This window comes from Strongylocentrotus purpuratus, unplaced genomic scaffold (genome assembly GCF_000002235.5).
Source record: "Strongylocentrotus purpuratus isolate Spur 01 unplaced genomic scaffold, Spur_5.0 spur5_scaffold_1, whole genome shotgun sequence".
NCBI lineage: Eukaryota > Metazoa > Echinodermata > Echinoidea > Camarodonta > Strongylocentrotidae > Strongylocentrotus > Strongylocentrotus purpuratus.
Window position 1 is genome coordinate 34,475,582 of NW_022145594.1, and position 15,753 is coordinate 34,491,334.

Below are 15,753 nucleotides of genomic sequence, written 5' to 3' on the forward strand. Positions count from 1 at the left end.
CTTTTCCAATCCTGTTCTGTATGTCCTCTGTACATTTTCCTGATTGAGTGATGATACCTCCCAGGTAAACAAAGAAGACGAAAGATTTGATGCATGTGCATGGCTGATCGTCAACGAAACGGAGTTAAGTCTTTTGTCAACTTTGTTTGTTGCAACGGAAAGGAGCCAGTGAAAACGAACTCGTTTAATCAAATTATGGAAATGCAAGCATTAATTAAAAAAAAACAGAACTTTGTTAGTCCTGGCTCATTTTTTCTGATTGAGGTGTTGTATGAAAGGGCAGAAATTGAACTTCCTAGAAATTTTATTCTCTCTTTGATATTCAGATATCGCCCGTCAAATGATCTTTTCGTTTCCTCTCTTCAAATTGTTTTTAATCACTCATGCGTGAAATATGCATCAAATGAAAGAGGAGGATCTATAAAGCTTTACAAAAATGTGTCATTTATTAATTGTAATTGCGATTAATTTATGATAAAACATCGATAATTCTCGGTTTCGTTTGTTCTGAGACGCACTGTATATGACTGGATATTACACAACATACACAACTTACAATTTCCGTCGGGATGGGGTGTCAGATGGCCCCTAAGAATTGGGGTAACATTTCCCCCCTTAAGCCCCAAATTTTGTCAGAAGCCGGAAGAACTCTAGTTGTACATTATAAAACTATATAGTCATTGTATATCAGGAAGGAGGTATAACACTATCCTGAAAAAAGACACCAAAGTGCCTTTAAAACAAGTTTTACTGCCCAATCTTGGTCTGTATATTTACATTCTGACCTGTCCACACACAGAAAACAAAAGGTAAGATTAAAAAATGGATGGGGGGAGGGTAGTGAGCATTAATTTTGTTTTTGTTTTTTGTTTTTGCTCAATTTGGAAGATAGTGCTATTTTTTTAAAACTCAACATCCACCCCCCCCCCCCCCCCCCTTTGAGCGCCAGGGGAGGGAACCCAACCTCTTTTTTTTTAAACAAAAAAGGGTGTTTTTACCTGTTGTTTTTTTTGCCAGGGAAGGGGATCCAGGCCCCCACCCCCTGGATCCGCCACTGATAATGGCTGGAGAGTTTGACCAGAACGATCTTTCTCTTGGTCATGTCCCATTCCTCCATATTTCTGTTTATTTATGTCCCGGTATATCTCCCCAATTCTTTACTTCCATTTCCTCTCAGTCTCGCGATCTCTCCAATCATAAATGTTTCTTATCTCTTTTTATCACCCTATTACCTTTTCTCGTGCTCCTTCCATCACCCACCGCCGTACCATTCATTTATCCCGGTATCTATCTCTATTTTGCCCCCCCCCCTCCAACCTCCTCTTCCGTCATCATCCGTCTTCATATCTCTACTCTTCAATGTGTCTCAAAATATCTCATCTCTAACTCGACTCTTTAAATTGTTATTTTCTTTTTATTAGCATCTCCCTTTTTCTCTCTAGTTCACTCCCTTTTAACGTTTATATTTGTATCTGTTTCTCTCATCTCTCTCCCTCTCTCCCTCTCTCTTCCTCCCTAGCCCCCCTTCTCTCTATCTCTCTTCATCCTACTATCCCTCCCTCTTCGTTTTCCCATGTCTCTCCTAGATTTCACATCGGACGAAGAGATACAGAAGGTATATTTAAATCTTCCTTTTGTATTCACCTTAGAATCATGACTTCTTATGGCATATTAGTATAAAGTATACGTACATGATTTAATGTACATATCAGGAAATTTGATTTCCACTGGTTGGTACAAGTAATACAATATAAACATACACATGATGAAACAAAATACATACATAATATACAAAGTACTTGAGTTATATCATCATCCTTACTATCAATTCCATCAGAAAGGTTATCAACAAAATGAACTTATCATTATTATAATCATTATTATTTGTATTATTGATCGGAGTTACTAATCTACATACTTACTGCATGCTATTACTTATCCAATATCATTTATCAAAATATTACATTCAGTGCCATTGGTATACTGGGGCTAGATCATATTGTGTTTAGACAATCCAGTACAATTTGTGGCTTAATTGATTATTGATACTTTAGATACATGTATGAAATCTATGTATTGGCAATATAAGTGCACAGGTAGGAATTTTAGCAAAGATACAGGGGAGAGAAGAGAGAGAGAGAGGGATATATAGAAGATAAAGAGAGATATAAAAAAGAAAGAGAGAGAGAGAGAAACTGAGGGAGAGAGAGAGCGAGAGAAAGAGGAGAAAGGGAGAGAGAGGCAGAGAGAGAGATAGGAGAAAGAAAGAGAGAGATAGGAGAAAGAAAGAGAGAGAGAGGGAGATAGGAGAAAGGTTAACAGATGACAAATCTGTACACTGTTGTACATTTACAAGGTAACTTCGTGATGGTGAAGTCGTCTTGCTTTGGGGTTTAACAGATGGATAGAGTCAGGGACAAAGGATCTTCAGAAACATGCATGTTGAGTTCATGGTGCACACATGTGTATTCCTGATCTGTTAAAGTTGAAGTTTTCACTCAGTGAATGCGAGGGGTCCTGCATTAATCTGTTTCACATTAGAAAGGACATTATTCTGGTCCAGATCTTCGATTGATGGTAAATCGACTGCTATGATGCGCTTTGCTACCTTTCTTTGACGTTCTAACAGATTCCTAGTAGCATTAATAGCGTTTGCATAGTAGCAGATTAGGTTGTAGGGTAAAACACTTTGTATGAGGGAATTACAGAACAATGCTTTCAAGATAATACACATCAATAATGAAGTATAAACATTGGTGCAGCAGATATATATTGCTAACCCACATCTATCAAAAATAGTTATATCATTAACATGTATAATATTTACTATCAACCTTTTAACATTTTCATGAAAGTACTTGAAGTCTTATAATCATACATTTTTCTGAGATTGTAGGAAAACGTGTGCTAAAATTTATAGACAAAAATAAACAAAGATGTATATCTAATTATCATATGATTACATCTTTTCTTTTTTTTAATTTTTTTATTACATCTTCATTAAGTAATCGCATTAGCATAGTTTACCAATATATATATATATATGTATACAAGTATGTATATATGAACCAAACAAAATATCATAATTTCCTGCGTGATAGTATGTTTCACTGAGGCAATAGGCTGAGAATGAAATAAAACGGCACTAGGGGAATTTTGAATTTGGAGGTGAATACATGTTCTAATGAATGATAAAATGCATGCAATATTTGTTACATGAAATTGTGAGTATTTGCGAATCTTCGGAGTTATGCCCTCTCGATTACTTATAGGCAGTCTTTGCATCCGATGCGCGCAGCTGAGACAATGCAAACAATGGGTACGTGTAGAGAAGAGTCTAAATCGCTTTTGCACGCGTTATATCATGCAAAATAGTGTCAAATGCATGACACCATTTCAGCTAAAAGGATACTCACTAACAAATACACCATCATCAAACAACAACTCCTTTGTAAATCAAAGTGTTGAAATATCTAAAGGCACTGCAAACTTCAGTAATTCATGATCATCCAATAAACATAGAAAGACCTGTTTAGTACATCGATCTTTTGAATGACATAATTCAGAATAAATTCACAGATCTGAGCAATTTACATTTGTCTTTTATGAAAATCAGAGTGGAATGACATCACTTAATCAGAAGAGGATGGTGATCAAAAAGCAAGGTAACGGAATGCTCATAAGAGTACTGTCTACGTTGCATCTTATAAGCCAATAAGGAATGCAAACTCACTACAATATAAAACGTATATAAAAGGCAAGTATGGCAAACATATACAAGTTCAAAATATACATGTATCATACCATTGCATAATCATGATCAAAATGATGCAAAGAAAGGCCTGGAGTATATATATCATCAACATTATTGAAATCCAGTACTGAATACAAAAAGAATAAACATGCATCGTACAATTATAGCAACATATTTACATGTACGCTAGAATGATGTAAAGAAAATCCTGGAAAACAGTTCCTCAACTGAATTTATAACATAGTACTGATGAATGTAGTTAATTATGTAGAAACAATAATCCATTTCAAATGAAATATTACATTACGGTAAAACCTCAGGCATGTTACATTGACAAAAGAGACATGTATCTTAAAATGATAGCAGCATATTTACATATACACTGGAGTAATGTAAAGAACATGCTAGAAAATATTTCTCGAAATGGATTTATTATATAGAACTGGTGAATGTAGTTTAATACACATGTACAAGCAATAACAAAGACAAAGTTAGTTCTTAACTAACATATTGAATTATTTGAAGTTCGCTGCCATGATACCTAGAGCAATATGGCTTTAAACATCCGGGTCATTTCTGGTAACAAATTTTCAAATCATATTTGTACTGAACATGTGCAATGAGATTGACAAATATAGTGACATTTTGATAAGATAATTAAATACATTACAATAGCTCACTTTGTGAAAGTTGAGTGATATTTCATACCTTGCATGCAAATCTCCTAAAACAAAATGGTAAAAGCCAACAATACACTTATACTTGGTACATCACTACATACACATATGAGTCCACATTCACAAAACGTATCTTATTTTTTGCATCATCTTCTACATAGGCCATTTACATGCTTTCGAGCATTGTGACATTATTATGATCCATCCCTTTCTCGTGAAAAAATGTATATACTAACACCAAATAGTGGACTGTACTCATCATTTAGGTGAAAAAGATGAAAACTTCCTTTTTACAAATATTCAAACGTTTGCAAACATTGCCGAAAATGACCCCCTTTTACCCCAAATTTATAGCTATGAGTCCAGGACCAAAAACCAGCAAACTAGCCGGGACACATTGACAGCCAAAAAATCTAGGTCTGGACCCTCCGAATTTGGAAGTTTTTACTTAGGGCTCACGCATACAGACTGTAAAAGTTAAATCTGGACCTCTTTTCCCCCTAAATAGTTAGTGTGGAGCCCTGTATAATACGTACACACATTCTAGATGAAGTGTTAAAAGAGGAATAATGTCTTAATCTACGATACCATAAAAACTAGATTTCATACTTTGATTGCTTCTCTGGAATTTCAGGACCTTCCTGTGGAACTCTTGCACGAGTACAAGGAGCTTGCCTCTTGTATGGCCTGCTCAGACTGCTGCTACCTTTTCTGTCTGTCTGGGACAATTGAAATATAGTGTTTGATGTATTGCCAACATGAAAGTCTTCACCACTACCGGTACTGCTTGTACTTTGGATCAGAGATGAAAAGTTGGTTAAATGTGATATCTGACTGGAAGAATCTGGCCTACGTGAAGAACTGGTTCTTTTCTGTACAATTGGACAATCCTGGGTAGCTGAATGGAATCCTGTAGTGGAGTGATCCTGACTAGGCTGTGGTCTGCTAGATCCTGCCTGCTCTACAGTCATTGGTTGATATGGTGTATCTGAAATGTACCGTCTCGACATGGTAGGCTGATGATATCCAGAGACTGGAGGGTTACACAACGGAGCAGAGCTGGGTGTAGAGGCATTGTAGGATTGAGTGTAGTGATCCTGACTTGACCAAGGCATGGTACGTGTAGCACCTGCGCTCTCAAGACCCAGTGTTGGTGAAAGATACCCTGCGGACATGGTAGGTTGATCATTTCTTGAGACTGGAGGGTTAGGAGATGGAGCAGAACTTGACATAACGGCATGGTAGGTAGGATTGAAGTAAGCCTCTCTATACTCAGGACTGCAATTATAACCACTGAATGGCCGATTTGAAGCAGGGGTGTGGTACTCAACAGACATGCCTGATTGGAGATTGGAAGGCATAAATTAGGGCTGACTAGGTCCAGAATTCCACGGTAGTGCATTATTCTCCAAATAGACTGGCCAAATACCAGACTGAGTCCTCAATGTACGTGGCTGTTGTAATGGTTGCCTCACAATTACATTGTCCTGAGACTCTTGCAAGAGTGGTAGGGTGTCTGGGGTAAGACGGATGTTGGCATGTACCGGGTTCACACGACTAGTGCTTGCCATGGTTTCTTGGTACATTGCTCTTGATTGCTCCAAAGAGAAATTTATTGTGTTGTATGTGTTGCCATGGTAACTGCTTTCTAATGGTTGGTCAGGTGACGTAAATGTAGGCTGATAAGGAATGTAAGGAATGCTGGGAAACTGAGTAACGTTTGGGTTGCCCAAGTCAACCAAGTTGTCTGAGTCCATTGAGTTGCCCAAATCATCTGAGTCACTTGAGCTGTCCAAGCCATCTGAGTCATTTAAGCTGTAAAGGAAACACATTTTTTCTTACTATCTGTTTGAAAGATGAGAGATAAAAAATCAACTACTATTGGTATTATTGAAATTACCTGTCTCAATAAACATTTTGATCGGTGAATGAAGAAGAAGAAAAAAGGAAGAGACTGTAACAAAAATATCAAGAACACACACAAAGAAAAACCAGGAATGCCAACAAATCTACAAATTTAAGGTTGATAGCACATTACAGTAGGATTTGTTCTTCAATAAAGCTGTAACTGAATATTTAATTTTGTCAGACCAGAAATTTGTAATTGTTTAAGGTACACAGTATCACTTTATCGCATGCTTCCTGCTGTGGTATATATCATCATTATATATTTTCTTAGTATACCATTAGAGGCTCTATAAAGGCACATGAAAGTATACATGCTGTTATCGATTTAAAAAAATTACATTTACTGTACTGACCTTTGCAAACATGTGAGGGCGTGAAAAAATGAGTCCAAGTCATCGTGATCAACTTCTTTAAACCTGAAGTTTCCCTTCCTGATCTGAGGAAAACTATCCTGTAACATAGAACAGCAACACTGCTTGTTAACTCTGTATCAGTAACAAGTAAGTGGATATATTTCATTCTTGCAAATAATCTATTTTCTTTGGGAATATATACACTCAAGATCTAAAGTTACATCACTTAGACAAAATGAAAATAAGAAAGAAAAAAAGAAGTATGGAGAATTAGAAAAAAAGGAAGAGTAAGACAAATTTTGCGCAGTAGATTTACGAAAAATTAAAAAAGAAATTGATCCAATACATATTGCAATTGCATAAAAACTGTAATACTAATACTAATGGTAGTTTTACTGTAGTAGTACTGTAGTAGTATCCACTACCTATAGCAGTAGTAGTTGATATATGGTATCGACATCAAGTTTTTAAAAAATACCTGTTAGAATTTGTTTTAATAGTTTGTTTTTTTCATAGTATTAGGGGATCAAAGAACAGGAGAGCATTACTTTTAAAATTAAACCCTAATTATCTCATAACATTTATTGAATTCCCAACTTCAGCTCTTGACCCATAACTACACCTAAAGGCAGAGTTGCCAACCTTGTGCAACCCTCCAAAAAAGGAACCATGATGGCAAAAAAAAAGGTTCCTGTTTCCCCAAATTGTATGATGATGAAAACAATAAGCACCTCATAAGTAACGTTTCTTAACAATGAAAACAATCAACACATGAGCATCTCGCCACAGATTGGTATATTATCAGATTTGACATTATATTCATTATATCCATGTTTGACAATGTTTAGTACCAATATCTTGCTTTTAAGTGTCAAAATATGTGGTAAAAGTAGAAATAGAATATGGGACACACCATTTTGATTCATGCAGGATGAAAGAATCATGCTAAAAAACAATGTTGGAATAAGAAAATGGCTTTCTAAAAATTCTTCTACACAACATACCGCTCAAATATTTGTTTAAACAATTTTTCTTTTCTTACTTTAAACACTGCATGCTTTTTGAAAAGTTGAAATTTACTTTGTAATCATACTGCTTTTTACCGCTGAGGGCAGTAGAGTTGAGTTAAGCGTAGTTATCAACATGAACAGTACATGTGTAAGAACCTCATAGCAAGCCCATTCTGATCAACATAGACCTAGTAATTCCTCAAATATCATTTTTTCTGTGGGATTTCTTGGACAACTATTGAATGCTTTGTCCAAGTTATGTATCTGTTTAAAACAATTTTGAGTAGTGAATCTTATACACACTTGAATTTCAAACGAATCAGTACATGTATAGTTTGCTTGAATTTCATATTTCATGACTATTCCAATATTCCAAATGAATGGCCTTTAACGAAGGGTGTTTGGACAAAAAAAAAAGCATGTACATGTGGTCCAAATAATCATCGCTGATGTTTTCTTTTCTTTCAATGACCCTGTCTATGCCATTAATACACACATACCTGTATGGATGATGCCTTTGCTTTCAATGTAGAGTAAAAATCCTCAGTGAGATTCTGTCCACTGATTGCCAGGTCAGTCAGGTTTGGCATAGAACACAGTGCTTCTGCTAGGTGATGTGATGAGGCGGGTGTGGGACACTCGATGTGTTCAAGCTGGAGATTCTGGACCTGCATTCATGGTGAATATAGTTAACAAGGAAGTCTTGAATAGATATATCTTATTTACTAATGTCTCACTCTATTCTTATATTTTACACAAATTACATTAATTACATACTTGCATTCAAGATAACATTCTAAACAAATGATGAAAAAGTTTTTATTTTCAAATTCAATTCTTGTCTATTCAGAAAAAAGAACACATTAAAGTGTATATCGACAGGATAATAATGAACGATTTTAAATTCTATATGAATTCTTTAGAGGGATTGCAATCTGTTTGCATTTATAAGTCATATTCCTACTTACACTGAAATTAACATTACCCAGAAATATGCATTTGCTATTAATGCATTAAAGGTTCTTATAACTCTCGATTTCATGTGCACAAGACGCCCTAAATCAGGAGGTTTGTTGCTATGGTACAGTTTGGTAAGTTCAAGCCTACATTAAAGGTATTACAAAGTGTTGGTAAAAATATTTAATTCATCTGAAACTCTTTGATGTTATAACAAGATGCTATAGGAATATCTTTAACCAATCTCCACCGCTGAAATACTTTTTTTTTTTTTTGTGTGAATTAAACAGTAATTAATAAATCAATTATTAGTTCCAAGCTGCCTGTATTTAAACCGGATCATGTTGTTGTATACTAGCGCCATCTACTGTTGTAAATGGTTCATGGTATAATCGATATTGAAACTGTTACACCCCGCTCCACACCGGGAAGACGACTGTATTCGCATGGCTTCGGTCCATGGTCTCTTTTATAGCTCCATGGTACCAGCATCTGCGTGCGTTTGTGTGAGAGCAAGTACCGTTCAGGATTGTATCGCACAAATCAAGGGAGTTATAATCTCCTTGCAGAGTGAGTTTGACCATAATGTAAACCTATGGTTTATAAGATAAGATAAGATAAGATTTTATTCGTCTTTCTTTCAAATGACATACAGAGCATAACATTGGATCATAACACATTTACAAAGCAAAATAACAAATTATGATAATGATAAAAAACATAGCTAACTAAAAGAAAGACGAGGAGACCCTGGTAAAAGCAGAGCTTGTAATTATTAGGGTCCCCTCTGAGCCGGATAAAACATGATGAATAGATATTTGTGACTACCTAAGAATACAATAGGGAAAAGGGGGTATAACAAAACAAGAAGTGTACACACACACAACAACAACAAAAAGAGAGACTAGACTAGACAAGACGGGAGAAAAGAGAAAATATGAGAAATAATAGAAGAATACAGCACATCGACAATAGGCACAGCACACAACGGGCACAAGACAACAGGGGGAGGGAATAAGAGGTTGACAATCTGAAAATATTCAGTTAGACACATATTAATATCAAGAAGAAAATTTACATTTATAGTAATACATAATATATCTTGGCACCATAATAACTACAAAAATGAACTACTCTATGAGTCACAGTATTTATCGAGAAGATAAACCTTAAGTTTACACTTAAATGAAGAGAGACTAACAGATTGCTTAACGCTAGAGCCTAGAGAGTTCCAAAATTTAGGTCCAGTAAAAACCAAAGTATTAAAAGTTAACTTTGTCCTTACTTGGGGTAAGTGAAACGCAGAGGCATTTCGTGTAGCATGGTCATGAACTTGACTATTTTTCTTAAAAATGCTGACTAGAGCCTGTGGAAGGACACCAGAATCGAAGTTGTACATTAAAGAACCCAGTTGAAGGTGATAAATATCTTGCACCTTTAAAATTCTATGCGTATAAAAAAGCGGATTAGTGTGCGTACGAAAGCTAACGTTACAAATAATTCTTAAGACCCTCTTTTGAATCAAATATAACTTTTCAAGGTTAGTTTTAAGAGAGTTACCCCAAGCAAGAACACCATAATTAAGATAGGGGAGGATTAATGTTGAGTACATTAATAAAAGGATGCCTTTAGGTAAAATTGATTTCAATTTATGAATTACGCCACTGTTTCTTGACAATGTCTTATAGAGATGATTTACATGAATTTTCCAACTCATTTGCTCATCAATGTGCAAACCAAGGAATTTTGTTGATGATACCCTATCTATCAATACATTATTAAATGATACATCTCCTGGAAGCACTTTGATTGTATTACTAAAAAACATATAATTTGACTTTTGCAGATTTAAAGACAATTTATTTGCTTGAATCCACAAAGTAACTTTACTTAGTTCGAAATTAACCGTTTCTAACAGAGTTTGTGAATTTTTGTGTGAATAGTACAAGCTGGAATCATCAGCAAATAAAATGAATGACAAAATATCAGATGAGAAATGAAAGTCATTAATATATACAATAAACAAGAGCGGACCAAGGAGAGATCCCTGAGGAACGCCGCATGTGACATTCTGTAACCCTGAATCAAAACCGTTTAAAGAAACAAATTGTTTCCTGTCAGCTAAGTAGCTCTTAAACCAGTCCAGAGCTGTGCCCCTGACACCATAATGCGATAATTTCCCTAGCAAAATTTCATGATCTATAGTATCAAATGCCTTGGAATAATCAAGGAATATACCGATTGTGTGCATCTTTTTGTCTATTGCTTGTGAAATCTTATCTATAAAGTGCAGCAAGGCATGAGAGGTAGTATGTTTCTCTCGGAACCCAAACTGAAAATTTGAGAATATTTTACTTTTGTTGAAAAATTCTAAAGTTCTAACATAAATCACTTTCTCAAGGATCTTTGAGAAGGAGGTTAGAAGTGAAATAGGACGGTAATTTGAAAAAGATTGAGGATCCCCCTTTTTAAAAACGGGTACGACTTTTGCAATTTTCATGTTTTCGGGGACTATTCCATTTAACATTGATGAATTAAAAACATGAATAAGGGGTTGAATAATCGCTAAGATAACCTGTTTAATTATGTCATTATTGACACCATCGTAACCAGGACTTTTCCCAGCCTTAAGCGAATTCACAATAGTAAGCAACTCTTCCCTAACTAATGGGAAAAGGAATAAGCTTTTCTTGTTAGATTCTTTCAGGAAATCGTTAAAAGATTTTTGACAGGAAGGGACCGCCCGTGACAGATTAGGACCAATACTGCAAAAATAATCATTGAATTTTTCCACAATAATATTCTTATCTTCCACTAAACGACCATCAATTTCAATATTCTTTACATCAGAATTTTTTTTCTTTGACTTGAACACATTTCTTATCACTTTCCAAGTTCCTTTGATATCGTTTGAAGTTGCTTGAAACTGAGCAAAATAATATGTTTTCTTTGCTGCACGCAAGACTGAAGTAAGGGTGTTTTTATAATCAACATCGTTTACGTGATGATTCTCTTCCACTAACTTTATAAGAATAATACAACTTATTCTTCTTATTGATAGACTTCAACAAGGAAGCACTGACCCATGGCATGCGTGGAATTTTCTTACGATTTCTAGTGTTACATTTGGAAATCGGAACAATTTTATCATAGAGTAGCAAAAACTTATTAAAGAAATTGTTGAATGAAATATTAACATCCTTTTCAAGTAAAACTGCACTCCAGTCAGTTGCCGTTAGTGCTTCTCGAAACTTCTCAATGTTAGTAGGATTGTTTTTACGAATATATTTACATTCATGTTTATGAGCAGTATTACGAAAATTCACTCTAGTGAAGATAGGGAAATGATCTGAAAGATCTGATATTATAATACCTGAAGGTGGAAAAGGTTGCAAATTACAAAATATGTTATCAATAAGGGTAGATGAACTATCAGTTACCCTTGTGGGTTTTGTAATTAATGGCATTAAAGAAAATGACAACATCATATTCAAAAAAGCATTATAATGGTCATTTTCATCACATTGAAGGTTTATATTAAAATCTCCCATTAAGAATATTGACTTATTGACAAATAGTGGGTTCAGCAATATACTCTGCAATTCATTCACAGTAAGATCTATATTACTCTGGGGAGGTCTGTATATAACTCCAAAGATAACATTCTTTTTGCCTGGAATAAAACACTCTACAAAAGTAGACTCCAACTGATCAGTCATCACATTTAAGTCATGCCTTACTTGGAAATCCATACCAACTGGAATGTATAAAGCAACACCACCGCCTCTTTTATCACGTCTGTGATTAGACACCAAACTACATCCAGAAATAGAATATAAATTAACATCACTCTCACTCGAAAACCAAGTTTCCGAGACCCCAATTATTGTAGAGCTATCATTGAGGTTTCTGATAAGAGTATTAAAAGCATCAACATTTTTATGCATACTTCTAACATTTAAATGTAGGACAGTAACATCATTTTCACATTTATTACGAAACCCATCCATAAATTGATTTTCTGAACAGTAATGACAAACAATTGGAGAGGCATGATCAAAATTATCATTAACATTGGGCTCTAGCGTGCTTGCATTATTTTCTAAAATATTACAAGCAACTTCTTCTATATTAACCATCTTGGATTGGAATCACAAAATAAAATATGAAGTCTAAGTGTTGGGAATACAAGTCAAGAAGATTGTCAGAAAACATATTAACACATATATGGGAGATTAATATACTACAGAGACTAAAAGGTAACAAAAACACATTTAAAGCAACAATATAGGAAGCATCCATAATAATTGCAAGAGAGTGAGAAGAAAAAAAAAGAGACCAGAAAAAGAAGTTAAATAAGAAAATACATGAAAACGAGAAAATGTATAAAAATAACATAAGGCAATAAAATGGGCATGTAAAGGCTGCCATAGAAAAATAAGAAAAGGAAAAGGAAAGGAAAGGCAAGGAAAAATACTGAAAGTATGATAATGAGATGCTGGTGTACTGTTCTGTTAGTTTCAGAGCTTAGCAATGTCTGCATCACAAGTTATAAGTTTTTTGGTAAAGCCGCCGCTTGTGTTCTTAATGCCCGCAAAGATCCTTCCTTCTTGGCTAAAGGATCGCTCTACTTTCGGGCAGTGGCGGACATTGTACAAAAGCTTCTGTCTGGCGGGTGTGAGGTCATCGTTCAGGAAGATGTCAGTGCCTTTCAGCTTGGATCTGGCTCCCATTACCAGACCCCTGATGCGCCGGCTTGAAAACTTTACCAGAAGAGGGCGATGTTTTTTCCTCTGATTGGCATCAGGTGAAGACGTGCCGAGGCGATGACAGCGATCGAAGTCAGCTGGGGTTAGTTTGACTCCAAGCTTCTCTCCAACCTCCATCACGACCACCTCCGGAATCTCCTCTGCAGACTCCTTTACTCCGAGGATTCGGATGTTGTTACACCTTCCCTGCTGCTCTAACGCATCCAGCTTTATTTCTAAAGCCGAACAAAAAACTGTACAGCTTTCTCCTTCCTTCTTAAGGCGCTTGATTTCATCTTCCTGCGCTTTCACCTTCCCCTCCAAATCCATTACCCGCCCTTCTTGCTCCTCTAACCGAGCAGCGATGCCAGATACAGCCTCCTGGACTGCATCTTTCACCAACTTCTTTAAAAGACTGCTGCTTTCCAACTCAGCGATAACCTGCCGAGCAATGTCTGCTAACTGAGACTTGGTGGTTGGCATTTTGAGGTCGGAAGAAATTAATGGTCAGTTCGGAGCAGGGCGGTAATAAATCACACTATGTGTAAAGGTCAGAACATTCCATACACACTACGCACAGCACACTTGAACATTCCTAGCATGCACAGGATAGAACATACTACGTGTAGAACGTACAGCACACTTAGAGCATGGAGCTATAGATGTCTCGCCAAAACCAGACTTATAGGAACATTGATAACATGGCAGATTACTCCCATAAGGATCCGATGTAGATATTACATTCTTCCCTGAAGAATCAGTATGCAGGTAACGTAAAAGTATTTCCTCCAAACGTCCAAAATAACTTGTTAAACTTGAGATAAGAGGGAGCAGACTACACGCCGTCGTCGTCGCATCGTCGCATTTATGTACCCGTAAACCCTCCTCCGCAACCGTCTCAATCTAGGTCTCAGCTTCGACTGATCAGTCTTTTTGATATACATTTATAACAAACAATTTCAAGTAGGCCTAGGCCTACGGGATACATGAAGTCTTATCATTTTTTCCAATTATTATGTCCGTGAAATGCATTCAGAAAAGAATATCAGAAAGAAAGCAATTTGAAAATGAATGACCACATAATCGTTCAGATAAACATGAAAGAAATACAATAAATATGTCTATCCAGATACCGCTCTCTCTCTCTCTCTGTCCCCCCCCCCCCCCCCTCTCCGCTCTCTCTCTCTCTCTCTTTCCTACAGAAGTTCGTTGTAATGTTCATCATACCCTTGGAAGTTTCGAAAATAATCATTTTCACCACATGGACCCTCTCTCCGAAATATAGACCCAGGCTCTCTCTGTCACTCTCTCTATCTCTCTTGTTCCCTCTTTCCCTTCCTCTCGCACCCTCTCTTCGCCTGTGCTAACCTCTGCACTGAATGTTTGACTTTTTATGATTATTATTTTCTTTCATCCTCATCTACATTATAACCCCATAAAAAAAACTATGGTCCTATCACGTGAATGAAAACTTCTATCGTCTTTGTGATTATTATTATCTTTGTCATATAATTATATCATCCTCATTTACATACACCCCAACAGTGGTCCTATCGCGTGAATGAAAACTTCTATCGTTTTTACGATTATTATTATCCTTGCCAAACATACTGTATTATCATACTCATTTACATGAACCACAACCAAATAATATGGTCCTATTACGCGAATGAGAGTTTCTATCATTTTTATGATTATTATTATTTTTGTCATAAAATCCAACAAAAAACTACTGTCCTATCACGTGAATGAGAAGTTCTCTCGCATTTGTGATAATTATTATCTTTGTCATATATTTATATCACCCTCATTTACATAACCCCGAGAAAAAAGAAATATGGCCTTATCACGCGAAAAAGGACTTCTATCGTCTTTATGATTATTATTATCCTTGTCATAAACTCCAACCAAAAACTACTGTCCTATCACGTGAATGAGAAGTTCTCTAGCATTTGTGATAATTATTATCTTTGTCATATATTTATATCACCCTCATTATTTTGAATAACCCCGACAAAAGAAATATGGTCCTATCACGCGAATGAGGACTTCTATCGATTTTGTGATTATTATTATTCTTGTCATAAATTCCAACCCAAAACTACTGTCCTATCACGGGAATGCGAACTTCTCTCGTTTTTATGATGATTATCTTTGTCATTTATTTATATCACCCTCATTTACATAACCCCGACAAAAGAAATATGGTCCTATCACGCGAATGAGGACTTCAATCGTCTTTGTGATTATTATTGTTCTTGTCATATATTTATATCACCCTCATTCACATAACCCCGACAAAAGAAATGAATGAGAGCTTCTAATATCGTCTTTGTGATTATTAGT

At 35.9% G+C, this 15,753-nt stretch overlaps 1 protein-coding gene across 1 annotated transcript; it reads right to left on the reverse strand.

Moving 5' to 3' along the window:
* Positions 1-3,629: 3,629 nt before the first annotated feature.
* LOC105447086 lies at positions 3,630-9,243 on the reverse strand. The gene is made up of 4 exons (XM_030978720.1): positions 9,085-9,243; positions 8,203-8,370; positions 6,693-6,790; positions 3,630-6,246 (listed from the first exon to the last, which is right to left on the reverse strand). Exons 1-4 carry the CDS (start codon positions 9,241-9,243, stop codon positions 5,796-5,798), a joined length of 876 nt encoding a protein of 291 aa, XP_030834580.1. The 3' UTR covers positions 3,630-5,795.
* Positions 9,244-15,753: the final 6,510 nt, after the last annotated feature.